We start from the raw sequence: 17,471 nt of genomic DNA, 5'->3' as shown, positions 1-17,471 counted from the left end.
AGAAGACTGTCTTTCAGAGGTAAGAGAAGCACAGACACACTGATAAATCAGCGACAAAATGAGTGTGCCTTAGCTCTAATGAAGTTAAAGCCCTGTTATTGGAATGTAATGAATTCTTGCCAGTTAAACTATCATGTACGTGGGCCTTCATCAAATACATATATGACAAATAATTTATTTTATGATAAGTTAATTGTCAAAAGGGTTTCAATAGTTAACTATGAACACTGGATTAACGATTCTCTCCCTTGGTTGTGGGAAGATTTGTTGAAAGTGCATTATAGTCAAACGATCCCAAATCATGATAATTTGTTCCAATTAAAACCTATGAGGGAAATGTTTTGGACTCAATTGATCCCCACACCAGATGACCTGTTTTCAGTACCCCAAAGAGATTTTGATAATATTGATAAATGTGTTGTAGAAAGAATATATTCTGACCTAAATAAAAAAAGAGTGGTCTGTTGGTAATTCACCTAGATGCCCCTTATATGAGGTTAAAAAACTGATAGGCACAAAGTGGGTGCACGATTGTTCGGGGTTACTTGTGAATAATACTGTAAAAGGAGTTTTGCAGGCTTGGAAAGAATTCCACACTCGTGACCTCGCTAGAACCTGGTGGGGCTTCCAAAGCTGGGAGATGAAAAAATGGGTCATGCCTTGCCTTAATGTATCATCTAATTATTGGATTAAATACCAATACCTGGCCACAGTGTATTCCAAAGAACAAGACACTTATCCAGGTACATCATGGTCACCATATTTATATGTTAACCTCAGGCCTTGGATGATGAATTGCAATTCCGAAAAGACATCCTGCCTGATTCAGCTGGCCCGCGAAAACTGTGGGTCAGTGCCAAATTGGGGTGTTTTGCAAAGATAAATATCCTTATGCAAATTTTAGTACTCCCGAAGGAGCCCTTTGGGTCAAATCACCCAATACCAAAATATGGAAAAGACGAATGCAAGCCGACAAACGGCCTTGCCTTAAATGGATAAATGATTACGGGCTTACACAAATTGAATATCCAAAATTTATGCCTGATCGACCTAGTTCTCTTGTTCAAATTGGGGAAGGACACGCATTTAGAAAATCGCTTTGCGAAGGTAATCAAGTTTTAGGTTTTGATTGGATTGGACCGAACAAAATTTATAACAGAGGAACCTGTTTTTCCCCCGCTGAGCATTGGCTTCAATGTGGCCACGGCAGTGACATTCACGACTGCACGTGGTATGAAAAAATCGAATTGGTATTTGTTCAAACTACAAGAGTTGTGATCGATTCCACGTTAGATTTCGTAGAGCAAAGTCTTGAAACGATAGGTTCAGGGTTATGGCGAGCTATAAGTAAATCATGGAAATGGATTTTACTCGGTTTGCTCTTAATTACAGCCGTGGCTATAGTCTACATCATGACTAAGACGGGCATCAAAAAGCTGCTCCGCACCAAAAAGAAGGGGGTTCGGACATCACCAATTGAGATAAGGCCCCTCCCAAGAGGCGGAGCTGAAACTCTTATAAGCTCGGGAGGAACTGGACGTCGACCACTTTGACTTTGGTCATCGCCGCGAAAACTCCGGGGTGGAACGGTAAAATAATTTTTGTTTGTAAATGATGGCAAATAGAACCGCTTCAGGGGCTCAGGGACGCCCTGGAACACTAAATGTGAGTAATGAAGTTGAATTTTGGTCATTATTTGTGATATGGCTGGGCTACTGCTGTACGGGTAGGTGGGAATTATTACAGTTTACCCGTTTCATTGTTTTGATATCAACAGTGATAAAAGTTTTAGTGCTAAGGTTTGTGTTTCACACATACAGTTTGGGGTTAGGGTTGTTCCTAGTCTACTTGCATGGCAGGGTGAAAATCGAGTGGAGAACAGCTAAAGGCATAGCTGAAGGGGTGGCCCTCCTGTGTTGGACTGTGCTCGATATGGCTTCGACCTTCACATTTCATCTGATTTACGGGACCGTAATCTTAGAGGGAATGTTAGCCATGGCCCGAGCCATTTATGTAATTGGCCTAGTTGCTCGCCTTAAGGGTAATGTGGGACAGAGACAAGTTTGGATTGTTAGAACCATTAGATTTATAATGTGGGGAGTAACTTGGGGATTTATTTCCATTCTCCTGTGGTTTGACATTGTCGACCAATTGGTTTTAATTATGTGGTTTATGAGTTATGCTGCTGTTTTTGCCGTTCCATCGCGGAAGGTCAGTGAGGTCAATAGAGAGCCGATTCTCTCTATTGGTTCACTGTCACCCAGGACTGAAAGGCCGCTTGATCTGGCCAGAGTCCCTCATGATGTTTCTATTACAATTCACCAATCTGGTAGACGAGAGGTTCACCAACTGAACAAAACAGAAAACAATGATTGAAAAGTTGATTATGATAAATAGCCTAAAAGAGGCTACATTTACCTGCTGTTGCTTATTTATTTTATTATGATTTTATTTTGAGTAGTAACTTTGGTTTGCGTTTTAGAACCCTACTCCACGGTGTATCCTGTGCGGCACCATCCACATGAAATATGCCTGGCTCGTTGGAGGGGTGATGATGGGAACCTGCTGCTTCCCTTTATCTACTCATTCCAACTGGTTCTTTTGTGAGGGGCTCTATGTTAAAAACGAGGATGAAGTTGACATACGACGTGACTTGGCACAATCCGACTTTCATGCGGTGGTCTCTGAGTCCTCCGGCACGCTGCAGTCAGCCCGAGGAGAGCCTCGGCACCCTGAAGTCTACATCGACAGCCTCGGGACCTGCCTGGGGTACACATACCCCCTGTTTCACGTTACATGGCTGCTCAGATATGACTCCCGTTGCATTACAACACACCTTGATGATGGCACCTGCCTGCTGATCTCGTCCCGTCGCTCACGCGCTGACTGGATCCCGTGGAGAGGTGGTCCTCTCCCCCTGGCGCCGGCAGCCCGGCCAAGGGCTGTTCAACAGGATCCACCGGTGTTGCAACCGGTGGAACAGGTCGTTCCAGACGACTCTCACGAGAGTGAGGTCGCCCCAGAATCAGCTGGATCAACCACTGGGGGGCCTCCGGCTGGGGGTACGAGTGCTGCTTCAACTGGTTTGCTCGTATCCTCCCCTTCCCCCGAGTCACTGAGAGACTTGGGGGTCCTGCCCGTGCCAGGACCTCCCCCGCTCGACGAGGATACCTCGGCATCCGAGGTATTGTTGCGTCTCTTCGACACTGGCCTGGGCCCCTCAGCTCCCCCCTCGCCTGACGCCCCTGGCAGCTACCGTGTTGATGATCGCAGCGGGCTCTTGGTGCGTGTCTATGATCTCTCCGGCCTGGGAGAGGTGGAATCGGGTGTGGATGATAGCCCCATGATGATTGACGACTCTGACCGCGCGGCTGTGGGCTATTCATCTGGAGGTCAGTGCGATGCTTGACAAGGGTACGGGACCTGTACTTTTCGCGGCTCGTGCGTGTGTGTGACCTCCCTCGTATCTCAAAGAGGGGGTGACAGATAACACGGGCTGAGGGCTGGGCAGATGCCACCAAAAACAAAATATTAATGAATTAAGGTGATGTTACTAACATGAATGATAAAATCTTGTAATGTGTATTAACAAATGAACGCTGCGTTACAATATTATATGAGATAATCGGGTATGTCACACAGCACTGGTATGTCACACAACACTGGTATGAAATATCTTTGGTATAGTGTCAACTTCATTAACGTTTAAACAAGCCCCATAATTGGTTAATACACTTATGAACCAGAAGCCAGCATAGAACATAACACATACACCCATTTACGGTAACACAGTACACACACACACGGCACACACTCATTTGTCATAACACACATACTTAACATGGAGTAGGGAAAGAAGGTTAGGCCTGTCACAATGAGATGACAAGAAATGTGGTTTTGACATGACATGTGTTTTTATTTTGAGTTTGGTTTGAGTTTTGTATTCATATTAATCAGTATTGGTGTTTTATGGGCAATAAGTTGTGTAAAGCTTTGAAGGGGTTTTATTCACAAACAGGAAGTATAGTTTATTTTTAAAACATAGGTGGTTTGTCAGCATAAAAATTAGACATTGTCTATAAATTGTCTATTGAGCTCCACCCCCGCACAGACCTCCTGATCCCAGAGCCACAGCACCACAGCTCAAACTATCACCTGAGTCCGGAGCTGCCTGGAGGACGCCGCCAGTGACCACCGCCACTTTAGGCCTGGCACCGCCAATGGCCGCGTCCCCACGCGTTTTAGGGCCATCAGGTGATGACAGTTTCCAACGTGGACCCATTTCGACTCCCCCGTTGGAGAGACAAATGGGCGTGGCCTGGAAAGATTTGGACAAGCTGGCGCGAAACATAGCCAAATTCGAACCGAAACCAGGGGGGTCCCACAACACAACAGAGTACTTGAAAGACATCAACTATCATCTCCAGAGGTTCCCAATGGCAACCGTGGAAGATAAGTTGTACTTGATCAAAATTACGTCCAGCCGAGCAGTCAATAGACTGCTGGAACGGCAGCCCGCTGATGTGTTGTCTGACCCCTTTGGCACTGCACCAAGCCATCTCACACGAGTTTGACGGCTCTCCTGGGTTGTTGGGCATGGAAGCCGCCATGTTCGTCAAACAGGGAAAGCAGGAGTCTCCTCAGGCTTTCTATAGTCGTCTTCGCGATGCCTATTTTGGGACTCGTAACGAACCCAGCATGGAGGAAGATCCTGGTTTTAAAACGTTTGTCCGAAACCTCCAACAAAACCTTAACCACTACTTGGGACTGGCTTTGTGTCCTGAGACACTGAATAGCTCGCAGCTACGTGACTAAGCAGCTAGGGGCTATGCAAAGCTAAAATTGTCCGCCCCCAAGGTAGGCGACGCAGGAATTTATAAAGTGGACGTGGGTCTTCCTTCAGAGCTGGAGGGAGCTTGCTCCTATGCTCCGAGGGAAGACCAGGCTAGATCAAAAAAGTTAAACCAGTCCCGCGGCCCGCGAAACCGGAAACCGCGCTCCAAAACCGACTACTCGCGTGACGAAAAATCGGACGGAGGAAAGCAAGCTGACGACCGCCGGCGCTCCAAATTTGCTAAAGGTAAGCCCGATTCACGCTATCATCCAAAACGTGATAAAGTCGAACGAGCGCCAGCAACCGATTCCTGCCGCAAGTCCCGGAACCGCCAAGTTGACTCCGAGACTGACCACAATGCAGTTGCCGACGACATATTGAAGGCACTCCTGAAATTGTCAAAAGACTCGTCAAAAGACCCGTCTTTATGACTAACCGACGGCCGGATGCCCACTGAAGTGACCCACCAGCAGAGGTCACCAGAGGGGCCTCCAGTAGCCGACACTCAGACACCTACTAAACTGCCTTCTGACTCAACAATATTGATACTGCAGGTTGATCCAAATATAGCAGACCCGCATGTATCGCGATCTACCGATGACGTGAGACCGTTCCAACAGCTTTTAGGGGATAGCTCGTAAATTCTATCTGAGCGTCACCCTGGAGCGAGCTCTAACCTACGAAGCCCTTGTATATCCCGCCGCAGACATCACGGTGATGTCCAACACGGTGTTCGACCCACCACCACCTGATGCCGGGTACGCCCCGCGCATCATCGGAGGTGTCCAGTGCAAGGTACACCTGTTCTTGACGCTGTCCTCGCCTTGTGGGCTGACAAATCAGCCATTTCTGCAGCATTCGCTGACAACTTGCGAGATCTCGACCCGAACATTCTTTTCGTCTCCAAGTCTTGCCGGTTTCTGTTGAACACGGAACCTCCTCTCACAATAACCGCAGTGGGCGTGTGCGCCTTAAACCTTCAGTGGAAGCAGCACTCACTGATCCACTACTTCTTGGTTGTCCCGGACGCGCCTCACACCCTTTTCGTGGGTGCAGATTTGCTTGTTCGTCTTGCCGTCCAGGTGGACACCATCAACAACGTGCTGTGGTCCCTCGCCAACTCGGAACCTCTAGCTTGTGTTCCCGGTCTTCCAAACATGAAGTCCGGGCAGACCATCCCAGATGCTTGCGAAGTCTTAAACGAGGATGAAGTGATCGCTCCGGCGACCATGATCAACATTCCGATTAGCTTGGTGGCGCGAGCTAACCAGTTCTTGAATGCTCGCTCCGCTGTCTTTCAACCTTCATCGGAATTCATGAACCTGTCGTTACTCCTGGAGGCCACGCCCATCGTGGACGCCTCCCTCACCACTCTGATCTTGGTTCACAACCCCCTTGCATACGACGTTCGCATACCAAAAGCGACCCGTCTGGGCCTGCTCATCCGTTCCGACTTCCACGACTTCACTCTAACGGTGCCCGTGGTTGGACACATACCATCTGACTCTTTCTTGATCGAAGACACAGGTGGCCGAAGACTCACCAGGCCATCTCAGCTTGTTACGGTCAACCCTGCCGGTCCCACCAACGATGAAGACATCGTCCGGGTGGACCTGGGGACAGACCAAACAACTGGTGATTTATGCCTTGAGCGCATTGCCTCCAGCGCCCTCTAGCATTCCCTCTGGAAACCCAGAGACACCTCAACCAACCACGACTCCAAATGGGGACCTTCAACCGTACCCAGAGTTCGAGGAGCACCTCCAAGAAGTTCTGCACCGAACAGGACCGCAAACCTTTTTTCGCACCGTGTTAATGAAATACACACCTTCTTTTGCCAAGGACTCCTTGGATTGCGGGTTGACGGCACTACATGTGGTCCGCATCCCGACTCAGCCCGGTGCTCCTCCAACTTTCGTGCGCCAGTACAAGATTCCGATAGCTTCTTACGAACCAGTACAGAAGACTATCGACGCCATGCTGGAAGAGGGCATCATTCGCCCCTGTAACAGCACCTATTCGGCTCCATTGTGGCCAGTCTTGAAGCCAAACGGCACATGGAGACCAACCATTGACTATCGCAACCTGAACCAACAGGTTCCTCTTTCGCGATGGCCCATGACACAACTTGAACAGGAACTTCCCAAGGTTCGAGATGCCAAATTCTTCACCACCATTGATGTGGCTTCGGGGTTCTGGACGATCCCAGTAGACCCCAGGGATCAACACAAGTTGGCATTCACCTTTGGCAACAAACAGTACACTTTCAACCGGTGTCCATTCGGCTACGCCAACTCGCCAGCCGAATTTAACATCTTCCTCAACAAGGCGTGCCCTGACGCCGCCGCCAGGGGCAACCTCATTTATGTCGATGACATTATGATGAGGAGCTCCTCTTTGGATGACCACTTGATGGAAATCGACCACGTTCTTGGACAGCTGTCTTCTGCAGGCGCCAAACTGTCCCTCCTGAAAGGTCAGTGGTGTTGCTCGAAGGTCAACTACGTGGAGATCTTGGTCGGGCCGAACGGGATTGAACCACAATCCAGCCGTATTCAAGGCCTTCTTGACATCAAAACCCCCACCGATGTGTCAAAATTGCGCAGCTTCCTTGGCGTGTGCAACTATTCGCGCCAGTTCATTGAACACTTTGCTGACATAGCACGCCCTCTTACTAACCTGCTGAAGAAAGATACGCCCTTCGATTGGGGTGACGAACAAAACAACGCGATGAATATGCTAAAACAAAAGCTGGGCTCCGCCCCCTGTCTCGCGTACCCCGATAGCAACAAGGAATTTTTCTTGGAAGCAGGAGACTCCAACCATTGTTTGAGTGCGGGTCTATACCAAATGTACGACCAGGATAAACGCGTTGTGGCGTACGCCAGTAAAACGTTGAACGGCCCCGAGTTGAAATACTCCGACTGCGAAAAAGCCCCGCTTTCCACAGTATGGGCAATCAAACATTTCTCAAACTACATTGGATGCCAAAAAGTAACGATTGATACTAACCATCATCCGGTTACTTTTCTTAACAACGAACGCATTCGAGACGGCGTCGTAACGAACGCGCGCATTGCCGGCTGGCTTATGGCGTTACAAAGTTACGATGTTCGAGTCCGGTACACGAAAAACGCAAAGTTACCGCTGGGCACCGATCTAGCAATTTGCCAGAACTGTGTGTCAACTTCCCCGACCCCGCCGACAGACGTCGCCGTGGCACCGATGCCGGAATTCACGCGTCACCGCTATTTTGAGGAACATGTCTGCCAAGACATGCCTACAGCTTACGTGGATGGCTGCTCTTACCACCACCAAACCCAGCTGCAGGCTGGGGAGGGCATCGCTTGGGTCGACGACACACCGTGCAAACCACTGCAATTCCAATTGGGCCCCCACTCTTCTCAATATGCGGAAATCGCTGGCATCCTGATTACACTCAAATTGGCAGTTGAACACAGTGTCACGGTGCTGGTTATCTGCACTGACTCAAACTATGCCCGCCTCGCCTTCACCTGTCATCTACCGGTGTGGCGTCGAAATGGTTTCCTTACGTCAGCGAAGAAACCCGTTAAACACCGCAACCTCATTTTGACATGCGACCATTTGGTTTCCTCCAATGATATGCATGTCTATTGGAAAAAGGTCCGGGGACACTCAAAAGTCCCAGGACCTGACAAACATTTTAACGACCTAACGGACACGTTAGCCAAACAAGGGGCCCTCAACGGGACTCCTTGGACATTTGATACAGCTTGGCTGTAATCGCACCGTGGTGAATTTGCTGAAAAAGTTTGTTGTTTCCAACCATCGGGACTGGGACGCCCGACTCCCACTGATCCTCATGGCGATTCGAGCCACCCCTCACGAATCCACTGGGGTGTCCCCCTTTGAAATGATGACCGGACGGCGAATGATGCTCCCCCTGCACCTGATGTACCAGCCAGGAGAAATAAACCTAGCCACGGCATACACGGCCTCCCAGTACGTGGAGGACTTGCAAGCCCACCTCCGGGCCACGTTTGCATTTACTCAACAACGGCTTAAGCAAAGTGCAGAAGGTCAGAAAGCCTACTACGACAGGAAAGCCTCACAAACCGAGTTCCAAATAGGTGATCGAGTGTGGTACTACTTGTTCGCGCAACCAAATGCTAATACTCCGCGTGCCCAGAGGGGCATCGCCCGAAAATTTCTTCCCCGGTGGGCAGGACCCTACAAAATCGTTGACAAACTGTCACCCGTCGCCTATCAAATTAGGATGAATAAAGGACGTCAGGGGGACCAACTGAGGTGGGTCCACCGAAACCAGATCAAAAGTCACTGCGGTTTTGAACGTCTGGGAACGCGATCGAGCGAATCTCAGGACCAGTATACGCGCGAAACTGACAAAGGGGGGGTCACCACCTAACTCCGAGTCAGCGACCCAACCGACACCCTCGACAGACGCGCCAAACTCCGTCGACCGACCTAGCTGACTACGATGTTTAAAAGTATCAGACGTGCAAAAGGGGGGTCAACACCCCGCTACACCTACTGAACCCCTAAGTGACACCACACCGAGCGACGCTAATTCGCTTGTCTTTGTTGGTTGCTAGAGGATGGTGTGATATGATGACGACCCTGATATTGTGTATGACCGTCGTGGTGAGTCGGCCAGAAACGGTTGAACCCGGACTTGCAGCGAGAATTGCCTTGATTTAATAACCAGGATTGCTTACGAATGATTACGAGAAGTTAGCATACTGTGTTTTTGTACTTATTTACAGACGCTTGGTGCAACACTTAAGGATACGGTCCGAGCTGTAACACCGATAGCATTATGCAGAACTAGACTAGACAACTATAAAACGATTTGCAACTCGAATTCAAAAGATTATGTACACTCAAGGTGTTTTAATACTTATGAATGGTATGCTGCGTGAAATCATTTTTTTTGCTCGCTATAAAAAGCTCCCCCGTACTTAAGGCCTTCAAAAGCAGGTCAGAGTACTCTCTTTTAAAGCTTTAGTGTGTCTAGCTAATCTAACTAAGCCCCTTTGCCTTCCTTCCCTTAGTCTAGAGTGACTGCCGAGGATACTCTGATTTTTTTTTCTCTTTTGTTTTTCTCCCCTCCTCCCTTTTTTCCCCTTTTCCTTCAGTTATCCTTGGATAGTGCACGACTTTTTGGGTGTTTAATTACTCTATAGGAAGATGCGATAGCTAAGAACCTAGCAACGACAGTGTCGCGCTAACCGACCTAAGACTTTTTTGACGAGCACCCCCAGGGGTGGAGACTTGCCTCGACACGCATGTGCCTGAGACAGCCTCCCCATCTTTATAAGGGAGTTATGGCCTGAGTATAGTCCCGGGTTTTTGAGTTTTAGAAGGCGAAAGTCCCCTTCTTCGTTTTCTCTCTTTTCTTTAATTTGCTATTCGTTTTCCCTAGTTACTCATAATATGATACTAGCCTTCTAGCCTTAGGAAAGTTTTCTTCCTTTTCTTTTGTTTGGAATTTCGCGTCTTGCGTCTTTCCGAGGCCCGCGCCTGTTTTGGAACCCGAGTCCCTCAGTTAGCTAACACAGTACCAAGTTAGACACACACTGTTAACTGAATACACATAGAGACACCTTGAAAACACACAGACATACCCTGCATACACATAACCCGGCAGAGGTTAGGGAAAAGTTGCACCAGTGGTATGTCTTGAGTGTTGCAGCAGAGCGTGACTGGGACTCCGGCCGTCTGACCGTGGCCTGGACCCTGGCCCCGCATCATCTGGACCCGTCAACCTGGACATCCTGAAGATTCATCCCGCTTGACGAAGGTGGGTCTGTAACAACTATGGCCTATGGCCCAGTCCACCCTCTATTTTTTTTAAAAGTTTGCTTCTTCTAAAGCAAATTCTCTGCAGTTGCATAAATATTCAACAGCCCAGACAGGATCTAAGCTTGGTTAGCTCTGCAGGTGGTCACTCAACCACCAACAAAGCTCTTTTGAAGCCGCTGACCAGGTGACAAAGGAATTTATGCGTCTGCCGAAGGAGTGTATTCAAGCCCGACATCCCGGAGCCCGAGAAGACTACTCCAATGATTTGGAATACACAAACGACTGATCAAAGGAATGTTCATGACCTCTTATCAATCACAAAGGATATTCTGGCGTCTCGCCCCTCCAGGGGTCACTCCTGGAACGTCTAGATGGAGCAACAGCACAGTCAAGTGGTGAAACTTGGAACTGTCCTTAGTGACAATTCATATAAGTAACCGCATTTTATACATTTATACCATGATAATTCTTGACAGATAACTGAACTACGAATGATTCATGTTATATCTTTGTGTGTGTGAACGTCCTATTTCATTTGTACTCCATAAGGAATGAAAGGTAATCAATATCTTTCAGTTCAGTCAGATTAGGCTCAAGTAGAAATTACCTCACAAGTTACGTTTGAAACATATCACAGATCTGGCAGGTCAAATTTCTCTTTTCCCTGTTTCCTTATTCATTCGCATTCCTTCCTTATTTTCATTAGCTTTATTTTATTTCTTTTCTTCTGACGATAGAATAGTTAGATAGGCAGTGTTTTGATTCTGTAGTGTAGCAATCGTGAATAAATGTATGTTTTATTAACTCTATTCCGCCTATGTCATCTGTGTTTCCGAGTGGATTATTATTCTTTTGTTAGTACAACGAACCACTGAATATCGAGTGTGGCGACTTTAGATTATAAATGATTGATGAAGAAAGGATTTTGGTCGTTGTTTGCTCCTGTTAACCCAAAGCAAAGCCAACGTGGTGCCCCTAGAGGTTATCGAGGTAAATATAATTTACCTCTGTAACGTCCAGATTATTAATTCGTCCAAAAGACGACCCAATTATCGCTACAACAGGCAGTTACAAACACACAGATATAATCCTGAAGTTAGCACGAGGACAAGCAAGGCCTTCACGGATGATAAATGATCTGTCTGCAGTTGCCGAGCCAAATAAGTTCAAGTAAAGTTAGAAGCCAAGAATGTGAGGAAAGTACAACAAAGTCAAGTACAGACAGCTTGTCTGGATGATGGATGATTGCCACTCAAGGAATCATGTCACCCTTAAAGTGTGTGTTATATATTTAGCTTCACTCAATTATGCCGTGAAGACAAACAGCCGCTTGGTTGGGCGCAGATACGATAGTGAATCAAATCAATATCCGCAGAGAAGAGATTCATCATGGCTGAATATTCGATGAATGAGTGGTGATTGCAGAGGCTGGTGCAGTATAAAATCTAAAGTGTTGCACAAATTGAAGATGCCGCCTCATTTCATAATAAAACGAAAACTCACACATCTCTGAGGCAGCACAGCTTTTGTGCCTGTAACTGGTTTCATCACTGCAAGATGCCACATAACAAATATCACGTAAAACATGAAGCATACCTGTTTGGAGGCTTTCCATGGAGAGATGTGGCCTATGGAGGGAACAGAGAGAAACAATTAATTAAAACAGATCGGTGAAGACAGTTTAAATTTGAGTGAACAGACATGAAGTGAGATTAACTAAGATTGATACTTGACACTGTACTGAACACAAATATCAAACAACTAATTGTTTTTTACTGCAATTTTTCATTTACTGTAGCTACACTCAAAGATCAAAGACTTTTTATATACACAAAAGGCCTATTTCAAATATCATTCATAAATTACAAATTCACAAATATCTGTGTTAGCTATTCTCTTTAGTGGAGAAAATCCCTCCACCTCAAATGTTTGGCATATCAAGAGGCTCACCGTTAGATTAGACCTCTTAATGATTAGATAGGTGACTTGAGCTGGGCCGTTGTGTCCCTGTGACCTATTCCTGGCTTGGCGTCTTCCTATCTATCTGCACTCTGGCACACTTATCTAGTTGATACCAGTTATGACCATCAGGTCAATGTCATTTTCACATTGGCTAGGCTGAGTCGCCCTCTGTGTGGGTGGGCGGTCAAGACAGTATAACAATAGATCCCATTTTTAATAGATTAGAACCTTCTTCTGTATCCAGCAGAAGAGGCACCACAGCTGTGTACTCGATATTTCTGGCATTCAGTATATAGTTCAATTGAGAATATGCAGTCTGTTATTATTAGTATAGTGAGCATTCACGATAAAAGAACCGGGGAAAGTTCCCATTTGAACTTCACAACAACACATTAAAGGGCGGTTTTAATATACCGTATTTTCCGCACTATAAGGCGCACCTAAAAGCCTTCAATTTTTTCAAAAGCTGACCATGCGCCTTATAATCCAGTGCGCCTTATATAAGTATCAATATTGAGCCGCAACAGGTCTCGCTGTCAAGACGCTAACGGTGACCCTGCACGATCGGTGACGCGCATGCGCAGAAGATCCCGCCATCTTGGATCGCTAGCTAATACTAATACTTTACCTCAGAGAAAATAATAAAACAGCTGTTTATTCATTTTGGGAGTGTAAGGAGTTGTCAGAAAGCTGGTTTGTAATCTATTAATAAAGTTTGACTGACCTATCTGACTGTTTTGTTGACATTCCCTTTAGTACAGCACCATCTAATGGATGCATAACGTAACCCCAGCCTCTACTGTAGCGCCTTATATATGGAAAAATTTGTAAAATATGTCATTCATTGAAGGTGCGCCTTATAATGAGGTGCGCCTTATAGTGCGGAAAATACGGTACATGTATTTTAATATATTACAATTTCAAAGGCCATGCCCCTAAGCCAAAAGTGACACCAGCAGCATAGTGAGAGACATGAAAAGAATTCAAGGTTCGCCACCAAGGCCATATTGGCGAATGTGGTCTCTGCTGATGGCCATGTCTCATCCAACAGACACTGCACACTGCTGGGTTGCATGGTCACAGACCAGGAAGACACAACTTCTCCAGAAATAGCACTGATTGGCCTGGTAAACGGTCATCTGGACAAAGTTGTATATTTCTGCTATATATTTTATGATCAGATTAAACAAATTACGTTTTTTGGCCACGATGATATATACTTTATTTAGCGATAAAAACCTGAAGAATCAGCATCTCTTTCTTTAACAAGCTTATTTCTACTTTTAATTGAGTGCTTATATTTATACGCAAGCCTAGAGCTGCTAATGTGGGGTAAACATTTTTTGGTTGACGAGTATGTTCGAATGTATTTGCGAGTATGTTCGAATGTATTTGCGAGTATGTGCGAATGTATTTGCGAGTATGTTCGAACATACTTGCAAATATATTCATACGTATTGAAATATGTTCGAACATACTCGCAAATATGTTCGAACATACTCGCAAATATGTTTGAACATACTCCCAAATATGTTTGAACATACTCGCAAATATGTTCGAACGTACTTGTAGGCTACATGCTGCAAAGTTAGCATACCTTCCCATAATGCCACGGGGTATTATTTGCGCATGCGCGAGTGAAAGAAAATGACGAACCTGAATCTTGCACGGCAGACATAATAAAACGTAAACGTTACGAATAAAACTGTTTTTTGTCTACTTAATTTTCTTTTTCTTTTCCTCTTTTTTTTTTCTTTTCTTTTAAGAGCTCAGAATTGTTCATTCGGTAGTCTTACCGATTCAACGTCTTATCATCATTGCTCTTTTTTTTTTTTTTATCTGTGTATGTGTGCGTGCGTTTGCGTACGCGTGCGTGCGTGTGCGTGCGTGCATTTGCGTGCATGCGTGCGTGTGCGTGCAAATATGTATAAATTTATACTCATTAATTCACCTAAAACCTTATAAAAATCCCATTACCCTTCACCTTAACCAGATACTTCAGAGTCTCGCCAGAGTCGTGAGCTTCAAACGGTCAGGAGACCAGAGAAAAGGTCAGAAAAGATAAAAAAAAAAGAAAGATAAATCAAAGTGAAATCCAGCACCGACCAAACACTTCCTGCCTACCCCATGGTTACAAAAACAAGGTCTTACGCCAACCCCAGAAGCCTCTAAATTCCAACAAATTAACGAGATCTCAATAGACCAGACGAAAAACTAAAGAGAGGAAGGAGGGAAGGATCGATGAGGCAGAGTGAGATCCATAGAAACCAGTACATCCAGTCCATCAAAGTGAAATCCAGCACCAACTAAACACCTCCTGCGTGGTTACAAAACCAGTCTTATGCCAACCCCAGAAACCTCAAACTTCCAATAAATTGAGGAGATCTCAAGTGAGCAGAGGGAAAACTAAAGAGAGGAAGGAGAAAAGGATAGATAAAGCAAAGTGAGATCCACAGACACCAGCACCCACTGATTCAACGAGCTGCGGGAGGGAGAGGCGAATTCTGTTTGAGTTTCAGTAGATGCTGGTGTGATGGATCTGGCATGTATAAGGACCGCCACCAAAGAAAGAAGCCTTCAACCGCGGCCCAGCAAAGCGAGCACCGCCCCACCGGAATCCCCCAGGCCGCGGCACCACCAAGGCCACCCCCACGCCACCCGAGCGGACACCGGTCGGCGAGGCGACCCAGACGCCCGGAACACCCCTGCCCCGAGCCCAAGGCCGCAGAACGAGGCCCGGCGGGCCCCCACAGCGCCCCACCGGTCCCCAGCCCTAGCCAAAAATGTTTACTCCACATTGGCAGCTCTAAACTTCCGTAAATTGATGCACTTAAAGCAAGTTATGTCGCAAGGGCGTTAGACGCTTTTTTACATGAGAGCATGTCCCATCAGCAGAGAGATTTGGTGTAAAAAAGTTTTGAAATGTCTTTTGTGTAATCATGTACTCTGATAATGTAATGTAAATAATGCAACGTTTTGATCACTCGATGTCGTGATTCCTGCGATGTTAAAGGGATACTTGACTCATTGAACAATTTTCAGCAGTGAAAAGTTAATATTTTGTCCAGAATTAATTTAATACCTTCATTATTTTTCACGTACAATTAATACCTTTAAAAAGTAATTTTTCTACTTGCTGTCGATAGATGATGACAACACCTGTGATGAGGAAGTAGGTAATGGCCAATCATGGCTCACCTATTTTCTGGGTTTGATCAGTCAAATGAGCCATGATTCGTCGTTACCTACTTCCTCAGTACAGGTGATGTCATCATCAGTCGACAGCAAGTAGAGAAAATACTTTTTAACGGTATTAATTGTACATGAAAAATAATGAAGTTACCACATTAATTGTAGACAAAATACTGAATTACAGAATAATGTGAGCTCTGCTTCCTTATTTTGTGGTTCAAGATGTTCACTCAACAAATCAAAATGGTGAATGCGCAGTGGGCGGAGCTGCTGGTGGCACACTTTTTACACAGGCTGCTTATAGACGGGTTGCAATGTTTACAAACAATAGTGACGTCATCGGGATGCGCACGCAGAGCGGAGGCAAAAGCACCGGTCTACTTCGTTCAGAATGGCCCGTCGCGTACCACCGCAGGAAAATCTTTATCTCCAAAACCTTGGAAATCTCGATAACGAAGCTCATTTACATAAATTAACACTTAAATCCGGAGTTCGCCTACCTGATCCTTATTCGCTGCCCGCAAGTGAGTGGCTAAATGATCCGTCGCGCTGGCCTAATTTGGAGTTTCCAAACATTTACCTGTACCTGATAAGTACACCAAGTGTTTTCACACACGAGACGCTCAAAGCGTACAAGAGTCTCGATGACTACAACTACGTAGTTTGTGGACATGTTCAAATGTTTTTTTTCTATCAACCTGCTGAACATCAAGACTATTGTTTCCTGAAGGCAGACGTTTTGCCCAGTCAAAGACAGGGACAAAAATCTCAGTGTTACCAGGCATGGGTTTGTGTGAATAAGAAGAGTGTCTCCATACTGACAGCTAACTGCACATGCATGGCAGGGTAAGTAAATCGATGTTTCAATGTGTCAATGAACTATCAAATTCAATTATTACTTGGACACTTAAACTGCCTAGCAAAAATTAAATAAATAAATAAATGCTGAAAGAATTATTTAGCAGTTAACCAAGCAGTAGATGTACCTAGCATTTGTGTGTGATGAATGATATGATTAGGATTTTACTTACCAGCTACATCCTTTAGAAGTTTAGATGTAGTTATTTTTGAAAGATAGATGTTTATTCTACACAGGAACACCAATGTCTCAACAAAATCACACATAATTCAGTCACAATTCAGTTCAATTTATGGTTTGCCCCACACACTCATGTTGTAGCCATGCTGCAGCTATCATGTTTAAGGTGGACATGGCAGTGAGGCTGGGACTCACCACTTCTGCATGTACTTCACAAACATGTGCTTGGAATGACATGTCCAGAAAAAAAGTTGAAGCCGCAAAAGTGGCAGACATCAACTTCAAAAAAGTTAAAAGAAGTGACAAACCATCAAAAACAAGGAGGACATCCACAGACATTGAAATAACTCAAGGTAAGTCACATAATTAAAAATAAATAAAAAGTATGAATGAGCTCAAAATAGATTGCAGCATTAGTACACCAAAGCAATATCCTCAATGTACCAAATATGAATAACAAGTATCTGTTCAACATGTCACTCATACATATTCTATTTCATTTTTAGGAATAACTGATGAACATCTGAATTTGCTGAGAAAAACAACTCCAAGAGCTGCTATTCTCACAACTTGTTCAGGTCCTCTTTTTGGCAAAACTGTACAATGTACAAAGACTTCATGCTTAAAGCATCATCATAA

General features: G+C 45.5%; 1 protein-coding gene across 12 annotated transcripts in view; it reads right to left on the bottom strand.

Moving 5' to 3' along the window:
• The window catches only part of magi2b (membrane associated guanylate kinase, WW and PDZ domain containing 2b), a 738,212-nt gene that overhangs the window by 174,678 nt on the left and 546,063 nt on the right, over positions 1 to 17,471 (bottom strand). For all 12 annotated transcript variants that reach the window (XM_077515476.1, XM_077515479.1, XM_077515478.1 and 9 more), the window contains one exon: positions 12,236 to 12,267. In XM_077515476.1, the coding sequence (XP_077371602.1) occupies positions 12,236 to 12,267 (32 nt within the window). The remainder of the gene's footprint in view (positions 1 to 12,235; positions 12,268 to 17,471) is intronic.

This window comes from Festucalex cinctus, chromosome 3 (assembly GCF_051991245.1).
Source record: "Festucalex cinctus isolate MCC-2025b chromosome 3, RoL_Fcin_1.0, whole genome shotgun sequence".
NCBI lineage: Eukaryota > Metazoa > Chordata > Actinopteri > Syngnathiformes > Syngnathidae > Festucalex > Festucalex cinctus.
The sequence above is the reverse complement of the archived record's forward strand: the minus strand, read 5'-3'. Positions and strand labels throughout refer to the sequence as shown.